Source organism: Epinephelus moara, chromosome 16 (assembly GCF_006386435.1).
Source record: "Epinephelus moara isolate mb chromosome 16, YSFRI_EMoa_1.0, whole genome shotgun sequence".
NCBI lineage: Eukaryota > Metazoa > Chordata > Actinopteri > Perciformes > Serranidae > Epinephelus > Epinephelus moara.
In genome coordinates, this window is record NC_065521.1 from 2739606 (window position 1) to 2758941 (window position 19336).

General features: G+C 43.4%; 3 protein-coding genes across 4 annotated transcripts in view; 2 read left to right on the top strand and 1 right to left on the bottom strand.

The window, feature by feature from the left end:
* The first annotated feature begins 265 nt into the window (after positions 1 to 265).
* Positions 266 to 5077, top strand: ftcd (formimidoyltransferase cyclodeaminase). The gene is made up of 14 exons (XM_050066313.1): positions 266 to 410; positions 1374 to 1557; positions 1634 to 1762; positions 1836 to 1924; positions 2021 to 2200; positions 2348 to 2485; positions 2568 to 2699; positions 2774 to 2835; positions 3065 to 3191; positions 3267 to 3428; positions 3516 to 3559; positions 3683 to 3821; positions 4627 to 4722; positions 4807 to 5077. The coding sequence occupies exons 1-14, from the start codon at positions 357 to 359 to the stop codon at positions 4888 to 4890; spliced, it is 1620 nt and encodes a 539-aa protein (XP_049922270.1). The 5' UTR covers positions 266 to 356; the 3' UTR covers positions 4891 to 5077.
* Positions 5078 to 5704: 627 nt separating this feature from the next.
* On the top strand, positions 5705 to 10925 carry LOC126403578 (uncharacterized). Its single transcript, XM_050066326.1, has 4 exons — positions 5705 to 5831; positions 6441 to 6487; positions 7702 to 8022; positions 8108 to 10925. Exons 1-4 carry the CDS (start codon positions 5776 to 5778, stop codon positions 8320 to 8322), a joined length of 639 nt encoding a protein of 212 aa, XP_049922283.1. The 5' UTR covers positions 5705 to 5775; the 3' UTR covers positions 8323 to 10925.
* A 4120-nt stretch (positions 10926 to 15045) lies between these two features.
* LOC126403568 (sorting nexin-9-like) overlaps positions 15046 to 19336 on the bottom strand; it is a 7335-nt gene continuing 3044 nt past the window's right edge. Inside the window, exons 4-17 of one of the 2 annotated variants that reach the window (XM_050066315.1) lie at positions 19113 to 19224; positions 18834 to 18978; positions 18440 to 18524; positions 18223 to 18348; positions 17483 to 17600; positions 17225 to 17355; positions 17044 to 17147; positions 16857 to 16960; positions 16631 to 16708; positions 16452 to 16528; positions 16278 to 16367; positions 16074 to 16188; positions 15358 to 15449; positions 15046 to 15262 (exon numbers count right to left, since the gene is read on the bottom strand). In XM_050066315.1, the coding sequence (XP_049922272.1) occupies positions 15215 to 15262; positions 15358 to 15449; positions 16074 to 16188; positions 16278 to 16367; positions 16452 to 16528; positions 16631 to 16708; positions 16857 to 16960; positions 17044 to 17147; positions 17225 to 17355; positions 17483 to 17600; positions 18223 to 18348; positions 18440 to 18524; positions 18834 to 18978; positions 19113 to 19224 (1425 nt within the window). In that variant the 3' untranslated portion in view covers positions 15046 to 15214. Of the gene's footprint in view, positions 15263 to 15357; positions 15450 to 16073; positions 16189 to 16277; positions 16368 to 16451; positions 16529 to 16630; positions 16709 to 16856; positions 16961 to 17043; positions 17148 to 17224; positions 17356 to 17482; positions 17601 to 18222; positions 18349 to 18439; positions 18525 to 18833; positions 18982 to 19112; positions 19225 to 19336 lie in introns of both variants that reach the window. The other variant, XM_050066314.1, reaches the window with a different exon arrangement.

A 19336-nucleotide genomic window follows, 5' to 3' on the forward strand; every position in this document is an offset into this window, starting at 1 on the left:
AACTAATCTTATTTTTCTTTTTCTGAAAAGCACTGCAGGTTAAGTAAAGGTTAAACACTGAGAGGAGTTTATCTGTCAGACCCTGAACTTTGACCTCTGGCCTCCTAAAAACAACAACAGCTCCTCTCTGAGGGGGGACGTCAGCTGTAGGGGGCACTGCAGCACTCTGAGTTGATTCATAGAGACAGTGTGTATGTGTAATGATTGTCAGCTGACCTACATACAGACCTGCTGCAGGGCTGTTAATCATTCACCACACTGGGCTCCTGCTGAAGTGGGGGGTTTGAGGGGTTTTTTGGGGGGGGGTGAAGGTGGACCTGCAGAGTTTGGACTCTCTGACTCAGTCTGCAGACATCATGGCTCAGCTGGTGGAGTGCGTCCCCAACTTCTCTGAGGGTCGAAATAAAGAGGTTTGTTTTTTAATATTTAAATCAGTATCTGCAGGTTGTCTCAGACAGAACTGCAGCAAATAGACTTTTTTAACTTTGTGGGTTTTGTTCTCCGTCTCTGCGTCCACTGAAAATGTTCGTGTTTGTCACTGACGGGCTCAGACTGTTATTCTTAGTGCGTGACAACATGATGAAAGGATCCTGACAGAGATAGACCTTTATGTTAAAGAGTAAAGCACCAGAAACCGCCTGTTCTTGTCCCGAAGTCGTCACATACCGCCAAAAAACAGGCATTGTTTTGCAGCACTGTTACACCATCAGACGGTGTCAGTTTGAAACGCGCCCGAGCAACAGTGTCATCAAGGACCTGGAAAACCCCTGAAGGGCGGTTGGGTCCAACAACACTGGCCGTTTACCCAAGAGGCCGGTTCACTTCCTGTGTAACCATGTGCATTTGTTGCTTAAAACTTAATGTGCATTTGTTGCTTAAAACTTAATGTGCATTTGTTGCCTAAAACCTAACTAGTGCGTTTGTTGCCAAACAACTAACTATGTGCGTTTGTTGCCTAAAACCTAACTAGTGCGTTTGTTGCCAAAAAACTAACTATGTGCGTTTGTTGCATAAATCTAACCACATACGTTTGTTGCCTAAACTTATGTGCATTTGTTGCCTAAAACCTAACTTGTGTGTTTGTTGCCTAAATTTAACCACATACGTTTGTTGCCTAAACTTATGCGCGTTTGTTGCCTAAACCTAACCATTTGTGTTTGTTGTCTGAATTTCATTAAGTGTGATTTTGCCTAAAGCTTACCACTTGCGTTTGTTGCCTAAATGTAACTATGTGCATTTGTTGCCTAAACCTAACCAGGTGGGTTTGTTGCTTAAACCTCAACACATGCATTCGTTACCTGGTGATTCTGGTGATGGTAACATATCTGGTGCGTTTGAGACGGTTAACACAGATGATGACTCTTGTGTCTCAGGTGATCGATGCGATCGCCGCCGCCGTCTCTGGCACCCCGGGCTGCAGCCTGCTGGACGTCGACCCCGGTGCCTCCACCAACCGCACCGTCTACACCTTCGTGGGCTCGCCTGCGGCTGTGGTGGAGGGCGCGCTGAACGCCGCCCGGCAGGCCTTTACCCTCATCGACATGAGCAAACACTCAGGTACGCAAGAACTCTGTGACCACAACAGGAAGTACAACACAACAGGAAACAGCTGACATGTGTGTTACCTGTTCAGGTGAGCATCCTCGGACCGGAGCGCTGGACGTCTGTCCCTTCATCCCCGTCCAGAATGTCTCCATGGACGACTGCGTCCAGTGCGCCAACGCCTTTGGACAGAGACTGGCAGAGATGCTGCACGTCCCTGGTGAGACGCGACATTAATAACCTCGGTCCATGGAGCCCCGTCAGCAGCTAACCCTCCCTCTGTGTCCTCACAGTGTATCTTTATGGAGAAGCAGCACGAAAGGAAACAAGGAGAAGTCTTCCATCTGTCCGAGCCGGAGAGTATGAAGCTTTACCTGACAAGGTGATCATCACGAGGTCTCCCTGTGTCGTACCTTCAAAATAAAAGTTCATCAAAGTGTCTGAAACATAACGTCTTTTAATATTTTCTGTCCTCCAGCTGAAGCGTCCTGATTGGTCCCCTGACTTTGGCCCCGCCATGTTCATACCGTCGTGGGGCGCGACAGTAACCGGCGCTCGTAAGTTCCTTATCGCCTACAACGTGAACCTGATCAGCACCAAGGAGCAGGCTCACCGCATCGCTCTGGACATCAGAGAGCAGGGCCGAGGGAAAGACCAGGTGCATGCTGGGACTCTGAGTCCTCAACTTGTATCTTCCAGGGTTTTTTTTTTTCATTGTTAACTATGTTTTTCAGGGTTCAGGTGGAGTCTTTGTGACCTTCTGTGACCTCTGTGTGACCTTTAGTAACCTCTCTGTGTCTTTCAGCCGGGGCTGCTGCAGAAGGTGCAGGGGATGGGCTGGTACCTGGACGAGTCCAACATTGCTCAGGTGTCCACCAACATCCTGGATTACGAGCTGACCCCCCTCCACAGGGTGCACCAGGAGGTCTGCAGGGAGGCTGAGGTCAGAGGTCAACCTCCATTCGCCAACCAGAAACATCAGGTTTTAATAATCTGATTATTGATTATTGGTTATTGGTGTTCAGGAGCTGAAGTTGCCGGTGGTGGGATCTCAGATCGTGGGTTTGATCCCTCTGAAGGCCGTGCTGGACTCTGCTGACTTCTTCATCCACAGAGACGGACTCTTTATCGTCGAAGAGGAGCACAAAGTCCGCCTGGTCAGTGACCGGTCGCAGATATCATATGATGTCATATTCTGTGATAAAGACGTGAGGTCTCTTTGTGTTGTCAGGTGATCAGTAAACTCGGCCTCGACTCTCTCGGTCCGTTCAACCCTGAGGAGAGAATCATAGAGTGAGTACTGATACACAGCACGAGTGTTTACACATGTCGTACTGTGACCTCACTGACACAGCTAGCTCTTAGCCTCTGTTTCAAGTCCTGATGCTAAACTAAGCTTAGCTAGCAGTTAGGCTGTGTGTGTTACCTGTGCAGGTACATGGTGACGTCACAGGAAGGTGTTTGTGTTACCTGTGCAGGTACATGGTGAGGTCACAGGAAGGTGTTTGTGTTACCTGTGCAGGTACATGGTGAGGTCACAGGAGGACAGCCAGCTGGTGTCTCTGTCTGTGCAGCAGTTTGTTCGGAGTGTCGGCGCTCGGACGGCCGCTCCCGGCGGAGGATCGGTGTCTGCCGCTATCGCTGCTATGGTAACAACAAACATCAGTATGACATCATCTCCTCATACAAACATCTGTGATGACGGTAATGTGTGTGTCCTGCAGGGGGCGGCGTTGGGCGCCATGGTGGGTCAGATGACGTACGGGAAGAGGCAGTTTGAGAACCTGGACGGCGTGATGAGGAGGCTGATTACGCCGTTTCATCACGCCATGAATGACCTGCTGATCATGGTGGACGCCGACTCATCAGCCTTCAACAGCTACATGGTCGTAACTGCATGATGTGTGAACGCTCAGTGTCCACTTCAGAGGACAGGGGACATTTTTGTTCAACTGTGTCTCATTTTGTTTCAGGCGGCGCTGAAAATGCCGAAGAACACTGCCGAGGAAATAAAAAGGTGAGGTGTGTGTGTGTGTGTGTGTGTGTGTGTGTGTGTGTGTAGTTTCACCATGTTTACTTCACTTCACACTGTGATCGATGATCTATAACCAATAATCAATAATCTTTAATCAATAATCAGGAGAGAGGCTGCGATGCAGGAGGGTCTGCAGCGAGCGGTGAGCGTGCCCTTGGCTCTGGCTGAAAGGATCAGCGTCCTCTGGTCTCCTCTGAAGGAAATGGTCATCCATGGAAACATCGCCTGCAAGTCCGATGCTCAGGTGACAAAAACACAGCTGACGCATCTGATCAGAGATCAGCCATCTTTACAGGAAATTACAGGTCAACCAACAGCAAAGAAACTTCAAAATAAAACTTTAAATGAAACCTTTAGTTTTATGTTCCTATTTTCAGCTAACAACATTTTTTTTTTCAAAATAAGACTTTATATGAAAACTTTGATTTTACGTTCATGTTTTCAAGTTGCAGCTAAAGCTTTAGCAACATCAGTTTTCAAAATAAAACTTTAAATAAATCCTTTATTTTGAAGATTTTATTGTCAGGTGGCAGCTCATGTCTTTTTTTTTCAAAAATAAAACTTTAATTTAAACCTTTTAAAACTGTGTTTCCGGGTGGCAGCTAAAGCTTTCGAGGCGGCAGATTTCAAAATAAAACTACAAATAAAACCTTTAATTTGAACTTTGTGTTTCCAGGTGGCAGCTAACGTTTTATTTTTCAAAATAAAACTTAAAATTAAACCTTTTATTTGAAGGTTCTGTTTCCAGGTGACAGCCAAAGCTTTCGAGGCAGTTTTTTTTTTCATAATAAAACCCTTTAATGAGACTTTTAATTTGAAGTTCATGTTTCCAGGTGGCCGCTAATGTCAGTTTTTTCAAAATAAAACTTTTAATGAGACTTTTAATTTGAAGTTCATGTTTCCAGGTGGCGGCTAATGTCAGTTTTTTCAAAATAAAACTTTAAATGAGACTTTTAATTTGAAGTTCATGTTTCCAGGTGGCAGCTAATGTCAGTTTTTTCAAAATAAAACTTTAAATGAGACCTTTAATTTGAATTTCATGTTTCCAGGTGGCAGCTAAAGCTTTAGAGACGGCAGTTTTCGGAGCGTATTACAACGTCATCATCAACCTTAAAGACGTGACAGACGACACCTTCAGGATGGCTGTAAGTTCGTCTCCTTGCTCTGTACGTGACGTTTGTTTAAATAAAGTTTTCTTGTTAATCATTAGTCATTGTTTTATGCTGCAGACTCAGAAGAGAGTGGCGGCGTTGCTGCAGGAGGCGAAGGAGAGCGCCGCTGCCGTCCTCCTCACTGCTGACAAGAGGAACTGAATCTTCTTCTTCTACGACGTTTAACCTCAGAATCTTAGTCAGTTATCTTAGTGTTTTTACGTGATCAGTTAATGAACCTGGTCTACAGCTACGTCTTATTTTAATATCGTCCACAGAAGATGATTCACTGTTCTCCTCACTGATGTTAAATGTTAATAAAACTGTTTCTGATCTTTGACCCTAAAAAGACTGAACAACTTCGAAAGCTCCTGAAAGACATGTTGTGAAGAACAGAAGAAGGTCCTGATGGTCATGGTCCTGACAATCATGGTCTTGACGATCATGGTCTTGACGATCATGGTCCTGACGATCATGGTCCTGACTGTCATGGTCTTGACGATCATGGTCTTGACGATCATGGTCCTGACGGTCATGGTCCTGACGTTCATGGTCCTGACTGTCACATAGTTTCACACAGTAATTATTTATTACATTTACAAAAATCTAATTTTTAAAATTTGTGTTAATTTATGAAAAACATTACTCAGCCTGTCTGTTAAGCTAACATTAGCTTAGCATTATCTCGTTAATGAAGTTAACGTGAGCCTCGGCCGATGTGTTCTCTATACATATATTATATTATATATTGTAGTCAAAATATATATTAAGTGTTGGTGGCTGTACTGGGTCATCGTTAATCATGACACACTGTTTAATGCTTCATAAAAACAAATGACATTTTAATCATATAAAGGTGTCGGTGGCTCTGTGCTTGTGTTGCTCGGTTACAGCCAGTGTTAATGGAGCTTGGTTTCAATAAAGAATAAAAAAAAAAGGTGAACTCTTGCACGAACTCTCGCGAGACTTGTACACACACACACAGAAGCCGGTTGCTCCCCGCCTGAACTGTGTCTGAGCCCAGTGGACACTTAAGAGGAGTGAACGATGAGTTTAAAAACAATTTCTACCCGTTACAGACTGCAGAGGACATGTCCAATGAGGTCAGTTCATGTCCATGTAAAGACAAGTAGAGCTGAGGGGGACGTTTGTCAGCTAAGCTAGTAGTTAGCTTCGTTAGCTAGCGGGACGAGGATCATCTTTAAGGAGATTTAATCTAAATCAATGATTAAGAAACATGCGGGAAAAGTGTGGCAACAACACTGGGACATGCAAGACACGGGAAGACACTTCTATTACAGAAACAGGTTGGGTTGGGAAGAAGGATGGGCAGGAGCCGGAGGGGAGAGGCAGTCACCACACGACTTAGGATAAGGCACACAGGACTGAATAATACACTACATAAAATAGGTAAATACCCTGATGGCAAATGTAATCACTGTGGTCAGTCTGAGTCTGTCCAGCATGTTGTGTAGAGCGTATGAGGAGGAAAGAGGGCACTGATAACAGCAGCAGAGGAGGCCAAGATATGTTCAAGTGTAGGGAACCTGCTCGGAGTAGAGTCAAATAATATACTCAAACATCTAATCACATATCTAAAAGATATATGAGAGTTAGTGCAGAGCCAGTGAAAAGCTTTACTGATTTAATTTAATATTAAAGGACGTCTGTCATGTTTGTAATGATGAGTGGATGTGTTTGTGTCTCCACAGTTTACAGTTTCTGCTCTGGGCAGTGCTGGTGTACAGGTCTGACACAGGTGAGTTCATCTGAATAAACATAACCAACGTTTTCTGTGTTTTACATGACAGAAAAACATCAGGTTAAAAATGTCATTTGCCTGTGAGAGAGAGGGTATGTAATATTCAACATGACAAACTGTGCTCAGACACCAGCTGGAGTTTAGCAGCTGCTCCTGAGTGGAACATCTCTTCAGTGGAAACGGGCCACTATGGCCCGTTTCCACTGAAGAAGTTCCTGGTACTATTTGAGGGGCAGGAACTTTACAGGAACGTCCTCAACTTTACAGGAACGTCCTCTCACTCGGCCCTCTCAACCGCCGTGTCTCCACTGAGAGCGGAGTAGCAGGAAGGTTCCTGTAAAGTTAGCGGGCTCTGGATGTGATGTAATCGTTGCGTGACCATTTTAACCGGGACGACGCGGCAAAGAAACAAAGAACAATTTGTCTTCCATTTCTTGCTTTTCTTCTTACGACTCCTTTTAAAAATGCAACTCCTCGTCTGCTGAGTTTTATGAATGCCGGCTATTTTGTTGTTTCTGATGACGTCACATCCTGCCTTGAGTATATCCAGTCAGCACCAAGTAAACCCCAAGCCCCAGCCAGGAGTTTCTCTGGGCCGTTCTGAGTACCTGCTCCGAGGCAGGGACTTGTTTAGCCCCTGTAAAAGTTCCTGAACTCTGTCCTTCGGGGGTGGTTCCTGCGGTGGAGACACGCACCAACGGCCCCGGCCCCGTAAAATTACCCCGAAGTTCTTGCGGTGGAAACGGGCAGTGTGTACTTGTGTCTGTGTGTCAGTTAGCATTGGAGCGCAAATTCCACTGGAAACGCTGCAATATGCTGCTAAAAAACACCCAGGTTTGGTGGCACAGACGCCGTTGGAAATGCTGTGGTGTGTTGCTAAAAAACACCCAGGTTTGGTGGTGCAGACACTACTGGAAAGGCTGCGATGTGTCGCCAACAAACATCCAGGTTTGTTGGCACAAACACCGCTGGAAAAACTGCGGTGTGTGGCTTAAAAACAATCTAATTTTGTGGCGCAGACGCCACTGGAAATGCCGCGGTATGGCACTATACAACGCTCAGGTTAGGTGGTGCAGACGTGGCTGAAAACAGCTGCGCTGTAAACGTTGTGATGTGTCGTTAAAAACACCCGGGCGAAGCGGTGCAGGCGCTGCTGGAAACTGTTTGTTGTGTGTCAAAGTGTTGGAGGTAACATTTGTGTCGTCTCACAGTGAGCTGCCGCCTGAAGGTTGAAGGTTGTGTCGGAGGAGACGTCCTGCTGCCGTGCGTCTACAGCGACTCTCTACCACATGCATTCTCTGTCTACTGGAGCGACAACGACAACAACATCGTGCTGGACATCCACAGCAGCGTCCCCGACCTCTCAAACCAGCACGTGAAGTTCAGAGGTCGAGTGTTGAGCGACCCGCAGCTGTGCAGGAAGGGGAACTTCTCCATCGTGATGAAGAACGTCTTGCAGTCTGACAGCTGTCCGTATGACTGTTACATCCCGTCGGTGAACTTCCACCAGAGGGTGGCGCTCTCCGTCTCAGGTTTGTAGCTGTCCCAGAGACAGTTTATAAAAACAGCACCCAGCAGCAGGTCTGACATGTGGCCCTGTGTGTGTTCCTGTTGCAGGTACATGTGGAGCGTCAGGTGGAGGTACTACAGTAACACCACACCCCTTCCTCACGGCTCTGCCTCCTCTTCTTCTGTCTCTGACCTGGACGGGTTTAAAATTGACAGAAAATCTTTTCCCACATCATTTCAGACCAAAACAAGACTCTGAGGACAGACACGTGTCACACCTCACGCTCAAGGGTTTAGTTAAGAAAGAGTTCTATGTACTGTAAGGTCGCGGCTGAAAGCACCAGGAACACCACGCTCTGCCATTTTAACACCATTACACACACAGACTGAGCACCGCAGTCTGGTTCTTCATTCATTGGCCACGAGCTGAATCAGCCTCAGAGGTCCCTCCTCTCTAAAGCAAACTGACCAGCTGATTTAAACCTGTAAAAACGCTGACAGGCGTTTTAATGTTGTAAATCAGTGAAAAACCATTTAATGATGCAGTTCAGCTGCTGATTGGTCAGAGAGCTGCTGACATCACTCGCAGGGCTCTTCATTTTGTGTTTGAATGTGTAACGTACGAAGGCTTTGTGGCTTTTTTTAATATTTGTTTCACACATGAAGGAAACGTAGCCGTGATTGTTCGCCTCGTACGTATCTATGCAAACATGTTTTTGTTATTTTTGTACTTAAATTACTTGAACACAGAGAAACTTTTTTATGACCTGTGAAGCTTGTTTTCTAGTTTTTTACTTTTTTTGTTGCAGAAAACATTTAAGTTTACACACACATTATTTATAGAAGGTTTAAACTTTAAACATTTAAACGGTCCGGGTGAATTTCCTGTTTGGGATATTTGTAAATGCAGCTGGGTTAGGGTCTGAAGAGGGTACGTGGTTACGAATAATGAATGAATGTTGGTTTGTTTTTGCAGCAGCTGACAGGAAGTAAAGAGATCTTTCACTAAGATCGAGCTGACCCACTCTTAACAGTGTTCTTAGCGACCAAACGCTCACAGATCCAGACGTGGCAGGAACATTGATATTACACTAAGCATGGAGACGTTAAAACAGTGCACACCGTATATATTTTGATCTATTTCATACTTCAGATTTATATAGTTTAGCATTAATTGGTGACAGAAAAGAACAAATGTCATTCTGCAGGGAAACGCGTGTCCTTACTGTGCATATTGAATCTTGAATCTATGTTTTATGAAGAAAGACCCTGTGTGCGCTCAGAGCTGTGGCACAAGTTACGCACCGAAATCTGGCGGAAGAAAAATAAGTATGAGGAATAACAAGTGTGTTCTTGTATGTGTTGTGCACATCAGGCTGGAAGAGGCATGTGCGTCATGCTTGAGGCGCACATTACACCCACGAGTGTCTCGCTGCAGGTGCAGGTGATAATAGAGGGCCGTCGGGTGAGGCCACCCCGCATGTGGACGCCGGGCCTTGCTGGTGCGGTTTGGCGCACGGGAACAGGCCTTGGGCTTGAGAGCGACAACCATCCCTGACTGTGACAACCGTCCCCGACTGTAACAACGGTACCTGACTGTGACAACCATCCCTGACTGTGACAACCATCCCTGACTGTGACAACCGTCCCTGACTGTGAAAACTATCCCTGACTGTAACAACCGTCCCTGACTGTGACAACCGTCCCTGACTGTAACAACCGCCCCTGACTGTGAAAACTATCCCTGACTGTAACAACCGTCCCTGACTGTGACAACCATCCCTGACTGTGACAACCGTCCCCGACTGTGACAACGGTACCTGACTGTGACAACCGTTCCTTACTGTAACAACCATCCCTGACTGTGACAACCATCCCCGACTGTAACAACCATCCCTGACTGTGACAACCATCCCTGACTGTAACAACCATCCCTGACTGTAACAACGGTACCTGACTGTAACAACCATCCCTGACTGTAACAACCATCCCTGACTGTAACAACCATCCCTGACTGTGACAACCATCCCTGACTGTAACAACCATCCCTGACTGTAACAACGGTACCTGACTGTAACAACCATCCCTGACTGTAACAACCATCCCTGACTGTAACAACCATCCCTGACTGTGACAACCATCCCTGACTGTAACAACCATCCCTGACTGTGACAACCATCCCCGACTGTAACAACGGTACCTGACTGTAACAACCATCCCTGAATGTGACAACCGTCCCTGACTGTGACAACCGTTCCTGACTGTAACAACCATCCCTGACTGTGACAACCATCCTTGACAACTGTCCCTGACTGTTTCAGGGACGGTTGTCACAGTGGAGGAACTGTATTAAAACTCATTTAAGTTTCTGATTTACTGTAAAAACCACAAAACGTGTCGCACCTTCCCCTGGTATCCCCTAATCAGAGCCATTGGTCATGTGACCATCGGCCTGCTAAGGTCATAGTACTGTACGGGCTGTAGAGTCCAGCCCAGTCGCATTAAGGGAATGTTGTTCTGGAAGTCTGATGAGTCCAGCAGAATAACGGGAATAAAAATGGAAATATGGAAGTTATGTATTCATCCTGTATTTGTCATAAGATTCCATTAATTTGCCAGATAAATAGCATGTGATGATGTGCCATATGGTGAGGCAACTAAAGAGGGTTCCCGCTCTTTCATTATTTTCTACCCAAATAAGTTAATTATTAAAAGGTACTGTTTTTATATTGAGGATGTGTTTTTAATTTAAGGGCAGTTTTTAATCTGACCGAACGTGGGTCATATTTGCACTAAACAATGTCTTTGTCCTTTTCATGTCAGTCTGAAGCTGTTTTGACTTTTGTTTTACTGTAAAACAATCAGTGTGTGCATGACGTGCACTGATAAGCTATTTAATTCTGAAATAAATATCTTAATCTTTAAAGAGAGGTCTGAGTTTTCTGCAGTACTGTCTTTGTGCCACAAGATGGAGTCACAATTGTCCAAACTTTATTCCTCTGTACAGCTGAAGAAACTACAACTGTTACTACTGTAGGTACTACTACTGTAACTGTAATATTGTTACTACAAGTACTACTATTACAGTACTGTAGTACTGCTACTATGCTACTGATGCTAACGCTACCTATATCACAACTACAGTACTGCTACTATGCTACTGATGCTAACGCTACCTATATCACCTCAACTATAGTACTGCTTCTAATGCTACTGATGCTAACGCTACCTATATCACTTCAACTTTAGTGCTACTGCTATGCTACTGATGTTAACGCTACCTATATCACCTCAACTACAGTACTGCTTCTAATGCTACTGATGCTAACGCTACCTATATCACTTCAACTTTAGTGCTACTGCTATGCTACTGATGCTAACGCTACCTATATCACTTCAACTACAGTACTGCTGCTATGCTACTGCTGCTAACGCTACCTACATCACTTCAACTTTAGTGCTACTGATGCTAAAGCTACCTATACCACTTCAACTATAGCGCTGCTGCTATGCTACTGATGCTAACGCTACCTATATCACAACTACAGTACTGCTGCTATGCTACTGATGGTAACGCTACCTATATCACTTCAACTATAGCGCTGCTGCTATGCTACTGATGCTAACGCTACCTATATCACTTCAACTATAGCGCTGCTGCTATGCTACTGATGCTAAAGCTACCTATATCACTTCAACTAAAGGTCTGCTGCTATGCTACTGCTGCTAACGCTACCTACATCACTTCAACTTTAGTGCTACTGATGCTAAAGCTACCTATACCACTTCAACTATAGCGCTGCTGCTATGCTACTGATGCTAACGCTACCTATATCACTTCAACTATAGCGCTGCTGCTATGCTACTGATGCTAAAGCTACCTATATCACTTCAACTATAGCGCTGCTGCTATGCTACTGATGCTAAAGCTACCTATATCACTTCAACTATAGCGCTGCTGCTATGCTACTGATGCTAAAGCTACCTATATCACTTCAACTATAGCGCTGCTGCTATGCTACTGATGCTAAAGCTACCTATATCACTTCAACTATAGCGCTGCTGCTATGCTACTGATGCTAAAGCTACCTATATCACTTCAACTATAGCGCTGCTGCTATGCTACTGATGCTAAAGCTACCTATATCACTTCAACTATAGCGCTGCTGCTATGCTACTGATGCTAAAGCTACCTATATCACTTCAACTATAGCGCTGCTGCTATGCTACTGATGCTAACACTACCTATATCACAACTACAGTACTGCTGCTATGCTACTGATGGTAACGCTACCTATATCACTTCAACTATAGCGCTGCTGCTATGCTACTGATGCTAAAGCTACCTATATCACTTCAACTATAGCGCTGCTGCTATGCTACTGATGCTAAAGCTACCTATATCACTTCAACTATAGCGCTGCTGCTATGCTACTGATGCTAAAGCTACCTATATCACTTCAACTATAGCGCTGCTGCTATGCTACTGATGCTAAAGCTACCTATATCACTTCAACTATAGCGCTGCTGCTATGCTACTGATGCTAAAGCTACCTATATCACTTCAACTATAGCGCTGCTGCTATGCTACTGATGCTAAAGCTACCTATATCACTTCAACTATAGCGCTGCTGCTATGCTACTGATGCTAAAGCTACCTATATCACTTCAACTATAGCGCTGCTGCTATGCTACTGATGCTAAAGCTACCTATATCACTTCAACTATAGCGCTGCTGCTATGCTACTGATGCTAAAGCTACCTATATCACTTCAACTATAGCGCTGCTGCTATGCTACTGATGCTAAAGCTACCTATATCACTTCAACTACAGCGCTGCTGCTATGCTACTGATGCTAAAGCTACCTATATCACTTCAACTACTGCTATGCTACTGATGCTAAAGCTACCTATATCACTTCAACTATAGCGCTGCTGCTATGCTACTGGTGCTAAAGCTACCTATATCACTTAAACTATAGTGCTGTTACTGGTATCTGGCAGCAGGTGGCAGCAGAGCAGCAGAGACACACCTGGAGGTGCTGAGTCACACAGGTGAACATCAGAGCAGAGAACATCATCTCATCCTGTTATTTCCCTCCAGCTGACGACAGCACTGTTCAGGTATTTAACTGTAACAGCAGGTGTGACATGATGTCATACAGGTGTATCATAACTGAATAGCTGTTCACAGTAAAGCAGGTTCATTTCTGTATTTACAAGACTGCGGTCTGACCACGCCAAACTCCATTAAAAAAACTAGGGATTTTATGTTCCTCTACTATGACAGGTAATACTGAACCCGTGTGGAACTTTTACCAATCAATAAAAATGATCAATACGTCCCAGCAGAATCCACCCGAGTGTTTCCATGACGAGCAGTAACTCTTCAAACATCCCGTGACACTGTGTGAAAGCCACTGAGAGCGAGGAATGTAAAACAAGCTGGTTTTTAAATGGAGTTTGCTGTGTAGTGCGTCTGTAACAACACTGTGAAATATCGGAATTTAAACAAAATATTTAGCAACACTGACATATTTTTGTGCGCCAAATTCAGCAGAAGCCCTTATTAATCATTAATAACTTCAAATACATTATCTGGTTGATGTTTTACATGTCACTGAGGGCAGCTACGGTAAAATTACAGGATTTTTTGATGGAGTTTGGTGTGAAGTCGCCTGATAAATCTGGGGCTGCTTTAACTCTGATAAACAGAGACACAGATAAAAACCAGTTCCATCTGGACAGGAAATGAGGCGTACACTCAGTTTTCCTGCAGCTTCTCCACTTCCTGTCTTGGGGTCAGAGGTCACGGTCAGATGGTGACTCAGCAGGAAATTCTAATGTTTGTCGTTTTGGATGAGAGTGAGACCTCCTCACAGCTGATCAAATCTGCTGCTTTAATCTATGATTTTTATTTAAAAATTTAAAATTCCCTTAAATTTTTAATACTTTGTTTAGTTATTCCTTAATTTATCATTCATTTTATTATTACTTTTAATAATATACATTTAATTATTCTTTGATTCCTTATTTTTATTATTTTTATCTTTGAATTTTTTTATTTATTTAATTATTGTTTAATAATATTCATCATTCTTTTATTTGTGATTTTATTATAGCGTTTATAAAATTACATGAAATTGTTCTTTAATTTCTGCTTTATTTTGACTGTTTCTTAATTTATACTTACTCATAATTCATTTCATTTAATTATTAATTCTTATAATTCATATTCAAGTATAATTAATTTCAGAATTATTTCATTTCTTTTTAATTTGCATTTAATTTTATTTTATTATTACTTCATTAATTTATACTTATTTTTTAATTTCTGAGATTATTTATTTATTACTTTTGAATTACTTTCCAAATTATTTTATTTTCATTTTAGTTTATCACTTTTAATAATTTACATTTAATAATTCTCACATTTTTTATTTTACTGTTACTTTCTAAACATTTACCTTTAATTATTCTTTAATTTGTTTGTTTTTCATGCGTTTTTAATAATTTATATTTAGTTATTCCTTAATTTCTGATTTTATTTTTTAGTACCTTTGATAATTTATCATTTTTATGAGATTTTATTTCAGTTCCTTTAATAATTTATATTTATTATTTGTTAGTTTCTTTTACTTTATCATTAATTTCTAATAATTCATATTTAAGTATATTTTTAATTTCAGATTTATATTATGATTATTTTATTACTTCTTTTAAATTTATATTACATTATATTACATATTATATTTGATTTACTTTATTACTGTTAAAATCTTTATTATTCTTTAATTTCTGATTTTATTTTACTAGAACTTTCTCATCATTTATGAAATTTTTATATTTATAAAATCTGTTTGTAATTTACATTTTCTAATAATTCATATGAAATTACTCTTAGATTTTTAATTTATTTTATTTTTGCTATTAAATGATTTGTATTTGATTAGTTGACGTTTTCCAATATTTTATTTCTTATTTATTTTAATTACTAATAATTAAAATAAATAAACCTGCGATATTAATAAATAACAGACAGACAGTTTGAGGTGAGGTGAATTTAATGTCTCAGATTAAAACATAAACAGGAAGTGACAAACTACATGTTTTAAATATTAAATATTAACAACGTGGCTCATTAATATTCAAACAGACTTTTATTTTGTTAACAGTGTCACAGTGATGTCATCAGCGGTGGGGGTGATGTCATCCTCACAGTGTGGTGAACTGGCTCAGAGCTCCTCGCAGCTTATCAGCGATCTGACCAATCGGAGAGCAGACAGGAAATGATGTCACACAGCTGTAAGCAGGCCCTGACCTCTGACCCCGCCCCACTGACCCCGCCCCCTCCTCACCTGCTGGTAGAAGGTCACCTGTTGCTCCAGGTAATGTTGCATCACTCTGTTGTAGTCATGGATACGGTTACTATGGAAATGATTCATCTCAGCTGGAGGGACACACAAAGAGTTACACATTGTGTGTAGTGTAGTGTGTACAGTGTGTAGTAGTGTGTAGTATAGTGTGTAGTACAGTGTGTAGTATAGTGTGTAGTAGTGTGTAGTATAGTGTGTACAGTGTGTAGTATAGTGTGTACAGTGTGTAGTATAGTGTGTAGTAGTGTGTAGTACAGTGTGTAGTAGTGTGTACAATGTGTAGTATAGTGTGTACAGTGTGTAGTATAGTGTGTACAATGTGTAGTATAGTGTGTAGTAGTGTGTAGTAGTGTGTACAGTGTGTAGTATAGTGTGTACAATGTGTACAGTGTGTAGTATAGTTTGCACAATGTGTACAGTGTGTAGTATAGTGTGTATAATGTGTAGTAGTGTATAGTATAGTGTGTAGTGTGTACAGTGTGTAGTATAGTGTGTATAGTGTGTACAGTGTGTTGTATAGTGTGTAGTGTGTAGTATAGTGTGTAGTATAATGTGTACAGTGTGTAGTAGTGTGTAGTATAGTGTGTATAGTGTGTATAGTGTGTACAGTGTGTAGTATAGTGTGTAGTATAATGTGTACAGTGTGTAGTAGTGTGTAGTATAGTGTGTATAGTGTGTACAGTGTGTAGTAGTGTTACCCTGCAGGCCGTAGCTCATGCAGCTGATTCGTCGGTTCATCAGCTTCCTGTCGTTGTGGTTAATTTTCCCAGCAGACACCAGACGGTCCGACTCCTTCACCTTCTCTACTGCAGCCTGGACACACACAGGTGAGACCACGCCCCCTCAGTGACATCACCACCACCTCCTGAAGCTCCGCCCCCTCAGTATTAATGTACCAGTACCTTGTGCACTGCGATGATGTCAGGGAAACATCCCAGCAGGCCTTTGTACTCGCTGTTCGTCTCCAACAGGAAGTGAAGGTCCTTCAGTGGCTGAGGGAGGTCAAAGGTCACCAGAGGTCACCAGAGGTCACCAGAGGTCAGACTGCAGGCTGAGTTTACAGAATGTTTGCTTACCTGCTGAGCGACAATCTCTGCGATCTCCTCGTACGTTTTTCCCGCGGCTGTCAGAGCGTCCGTCAGCGTCTCCTCACCTGATGACATCATCACAGTATTAACGACACCTGAGCTTTGACAGCTCATCTCCTCCCTCCTTGTCTCCTCCCTCCTTGTCTCCTCCCTCCTTGTCTCCTCACCTGGATACTTGCTGCTGGTGAACACAGCTGACAGGTTCCTGAAAGCTCGACCAATCCGCTCGTACTCTTTAGGCAGCGCTGCACACACACAGTAACATACAGACAGTAACACACACAGTAACATACACACATTAACACACACAGACACACACACACACACACACACACACACACACACACACAGAGTCTTTGCACTGTGTGTACAGGTGTGTACAAGTTCACGTACGTCCGGTGCAGCGTTTCCAGTGCGTGTGTCCGACGTTCAGCAGCTCTTTGACTCCGTCGTCCATCGACTTTGTGAAGTGGCTGTGGAGCTCACACTGACGCTCACTACACACAGGAAACACACATTAACACACACACACACACACACACACAGACACACGAGCGTTGGATTTCAGTCGCTAACTTACACCTCGGTGACGTCCAGCTCGGCGGCCTCAGGTTCGATCAGGCTGAACATCATTGGCCCCACCGTCTCGTCCCTCTCAGCCGCCCTCTTCCCCGCCTTCCACTCCTGAAACATCAAAATGTTGCTTCAGCCAATCAGGACGCAGCTACGGGACCAGCCGAGCGGCCGACACATGTACCTGCCTTCTCGTCTCTGTAGGTGAGGAAGAGCTGGAAGACTTCGCTCTGAGAGACGACTGGGTGACGACACATCCGGGTCATCCAGGACTGCAGCTGCTCCATCCTCATCCTGATGAAGTCCTCCTCGAAGCGTCCTGAGGGGACAGACAGGTGAACACTGAGACAGACAGGTGAACACTGAGACAGACAGGTGAACACTGAGACAGACAGGTGAACACTAAGACAGACAGGTGAACACTGAGACAGACAGCTCATACTCACCTGTGACCTGTTTGTCGGGCAGCGAGGGGATTGGCAGAACGGAGCCGAACTTCTCCAGCAGACGCTCGTACAGCCAATCAAAATGCTTGTAGCGATGATTGACAGGTCTGTTGGTCGTCTGGAGGGAGGCGGTCATCACTGAATATTACTGAGTGTATAACTGTGTATAACTGAGTATTAGAGTATTACTACTGTGAGTATAACTGAGTATTAGAGTATTACTACTGTGAGTATAACTGAGTATTACTGTGAGTATTAGTTATACTCACAGTTATACTCACAGTAATACTCACAGTAATACTCAAGTTATACTCACATGAGTATTACTGTGAGTATTATGTGAGTATAGCTGAGTATTACTGAGTATTACTGTGAGTATAACTGAGTATTACTGTAAGTATTTCTGTGAGAATTATGTGAGTATAGCTGAGTATTACTGAGTATTACTGTTAGTATTTCTGAGTATTACTGTTAGTATTATGTGAGTATAACTGAGTATTACTGTGGGTACTACTGAGAATTACTGTAAGTATTACTGTGATTATTATTGAGAGTATTACTGCAAGTATTAGAGTACTACTGTGAGTATTAGAGTATTACTGTGAGTATTAGAATGTTACTGTGAGTATAACAGTAGTTCTGCGAATATTAGAGTATTACTGCAAGTAATATTACTAGTAGTATTACTGTGAGTATTAGAATGTTACTGTGAGTATCGCAGTAGTACTGCAGGGTCTTACATTGGGAGTGAGCTGGTACTCAATGAAGCTCTTCAGTCCGTACAGTTTGGACTCTTTCTTCGGATCGGCGATCAAACAGTCGAGAGGAGCCGACGGGTAGAGCCAGACCGGACCCACCTCTCCCATCTGATTGGATGATGAACAGTGAGAGCCAATCAGAGGGCAGGGATCGGTGTGATACAGTGATCAGTAATGATCAATTAAGTTGATTACTCACGTAGACAGGAAGTCTGTCTCTGCTGTTGGCTGGAGGTTTGGCCAACAAGAAGACTTCAGGGCTTGGACCTTTGGAGAACGGAAACCTGAGAACACACAAGATCACTGGACTCTACTGAACTCTACTGAACTCTGCTGGACTCTACTGGACTCTACTGAACTCTACTGAACTCTGCTTGACTCTGCTGGACTCTGCTGGACTCTACTGGACTCTGCTGGACTCTACTGGACTCTGCTGGACTCTACTGGACTCTGCTGGACTCTACTGAACTCTACTGAACTCTGCTGGACTCTACTGGACTCTACTGAACTCTACTGGACTCTACTGAACTCTACTGAATCTACCAGTACTCTACCGTAATTCTACTGTAAATCAACCATGTGGATGTTTTTACCTGTTCAGGGAGATCTTCATGGACGGCCCATGGGCGCTCCGTCCTAAAGCTCCTCCCTCCTCGTCCAGCTGATCATCACCATGGTAACCGCCCACTGATTGGTCGTCCCAGTCATCATCCCACTCGCCATCATCGTACTCGACAGCTGCTGGAGACAGAGGACAGGTTTCTGTCCATTACTGGACCGTACTGTATCGTCGCTCAGTGTTTGAACTGTTGGAACTAAAACACTTATCTGATGGAGGTACGTCTTTGACTTTAAACAGGACTACGTGTTACCTTGTTGTGTCTGCGTAAATCCTCGACTGTCCCATCCTTCTGTTGTGTTACTGACAAAGGCCCCGCCCCCCCAGGAGTCCCCGCTTCCTTCACTGACACCACCGACCTGTAACTAAACATCAACAACATGACGGGGTCAGAAACTGAACTTTTCAGTCTTTGTGTTCATTCATTTGTTTTGTGTCTCTTTGTGGTTGTTTTGTGTCTCTTTGTGGTTGTTTTGC

Excerpts from the sequence above, each read along its gene's own strand:
- ftcd (XM_050066313.1), top strand. The coding sequence starts at position 357 with ATGGCTCAGCTGGTGGAGTGCGTCCCCAACTTCTCTGAGGGTCGAAAT. Across the intron at positions 2,486-2,567 it reads AGGTCTGCAGGGAGGCTGAG|GAGCTGAAGTTGCCGGTGGT; the intron begins GTCAGAGGTCAA and ends ATTGGTGTTCAG. Across the intron at positions 3,822-4,626 it reads CCTGCAAGTCCGATGCTCAG|GTGGCAGCTAAAGCTTTAGA; the intron begins GTGACAAAAACA and ends TCATGTTTCCAG.
- LOC126403578 (XM_050066326.1), top strand. The coding sequence starts at position 5,776 with ATGAGTTTAAAAACAATTTCTACCCGTTACAGACTGCAGAGGACATGT. Across the intron at positions 6,488-7,701 it reads GGTGTACAGGTCTGACACAG|TGAGCTGCCGCCTGAAGGTT; the intron begins GTGAGTTCATCT and ends GTCGTCTCACAG. Across the intron at positions 8,023-8,107 it reads GGTGGCGCTCTCCGTCTCAG|GTACATGTGGAGCGTCAGGT; the intron begins GTTTGTAGCTGT and ends TTCCTGTTGCAG.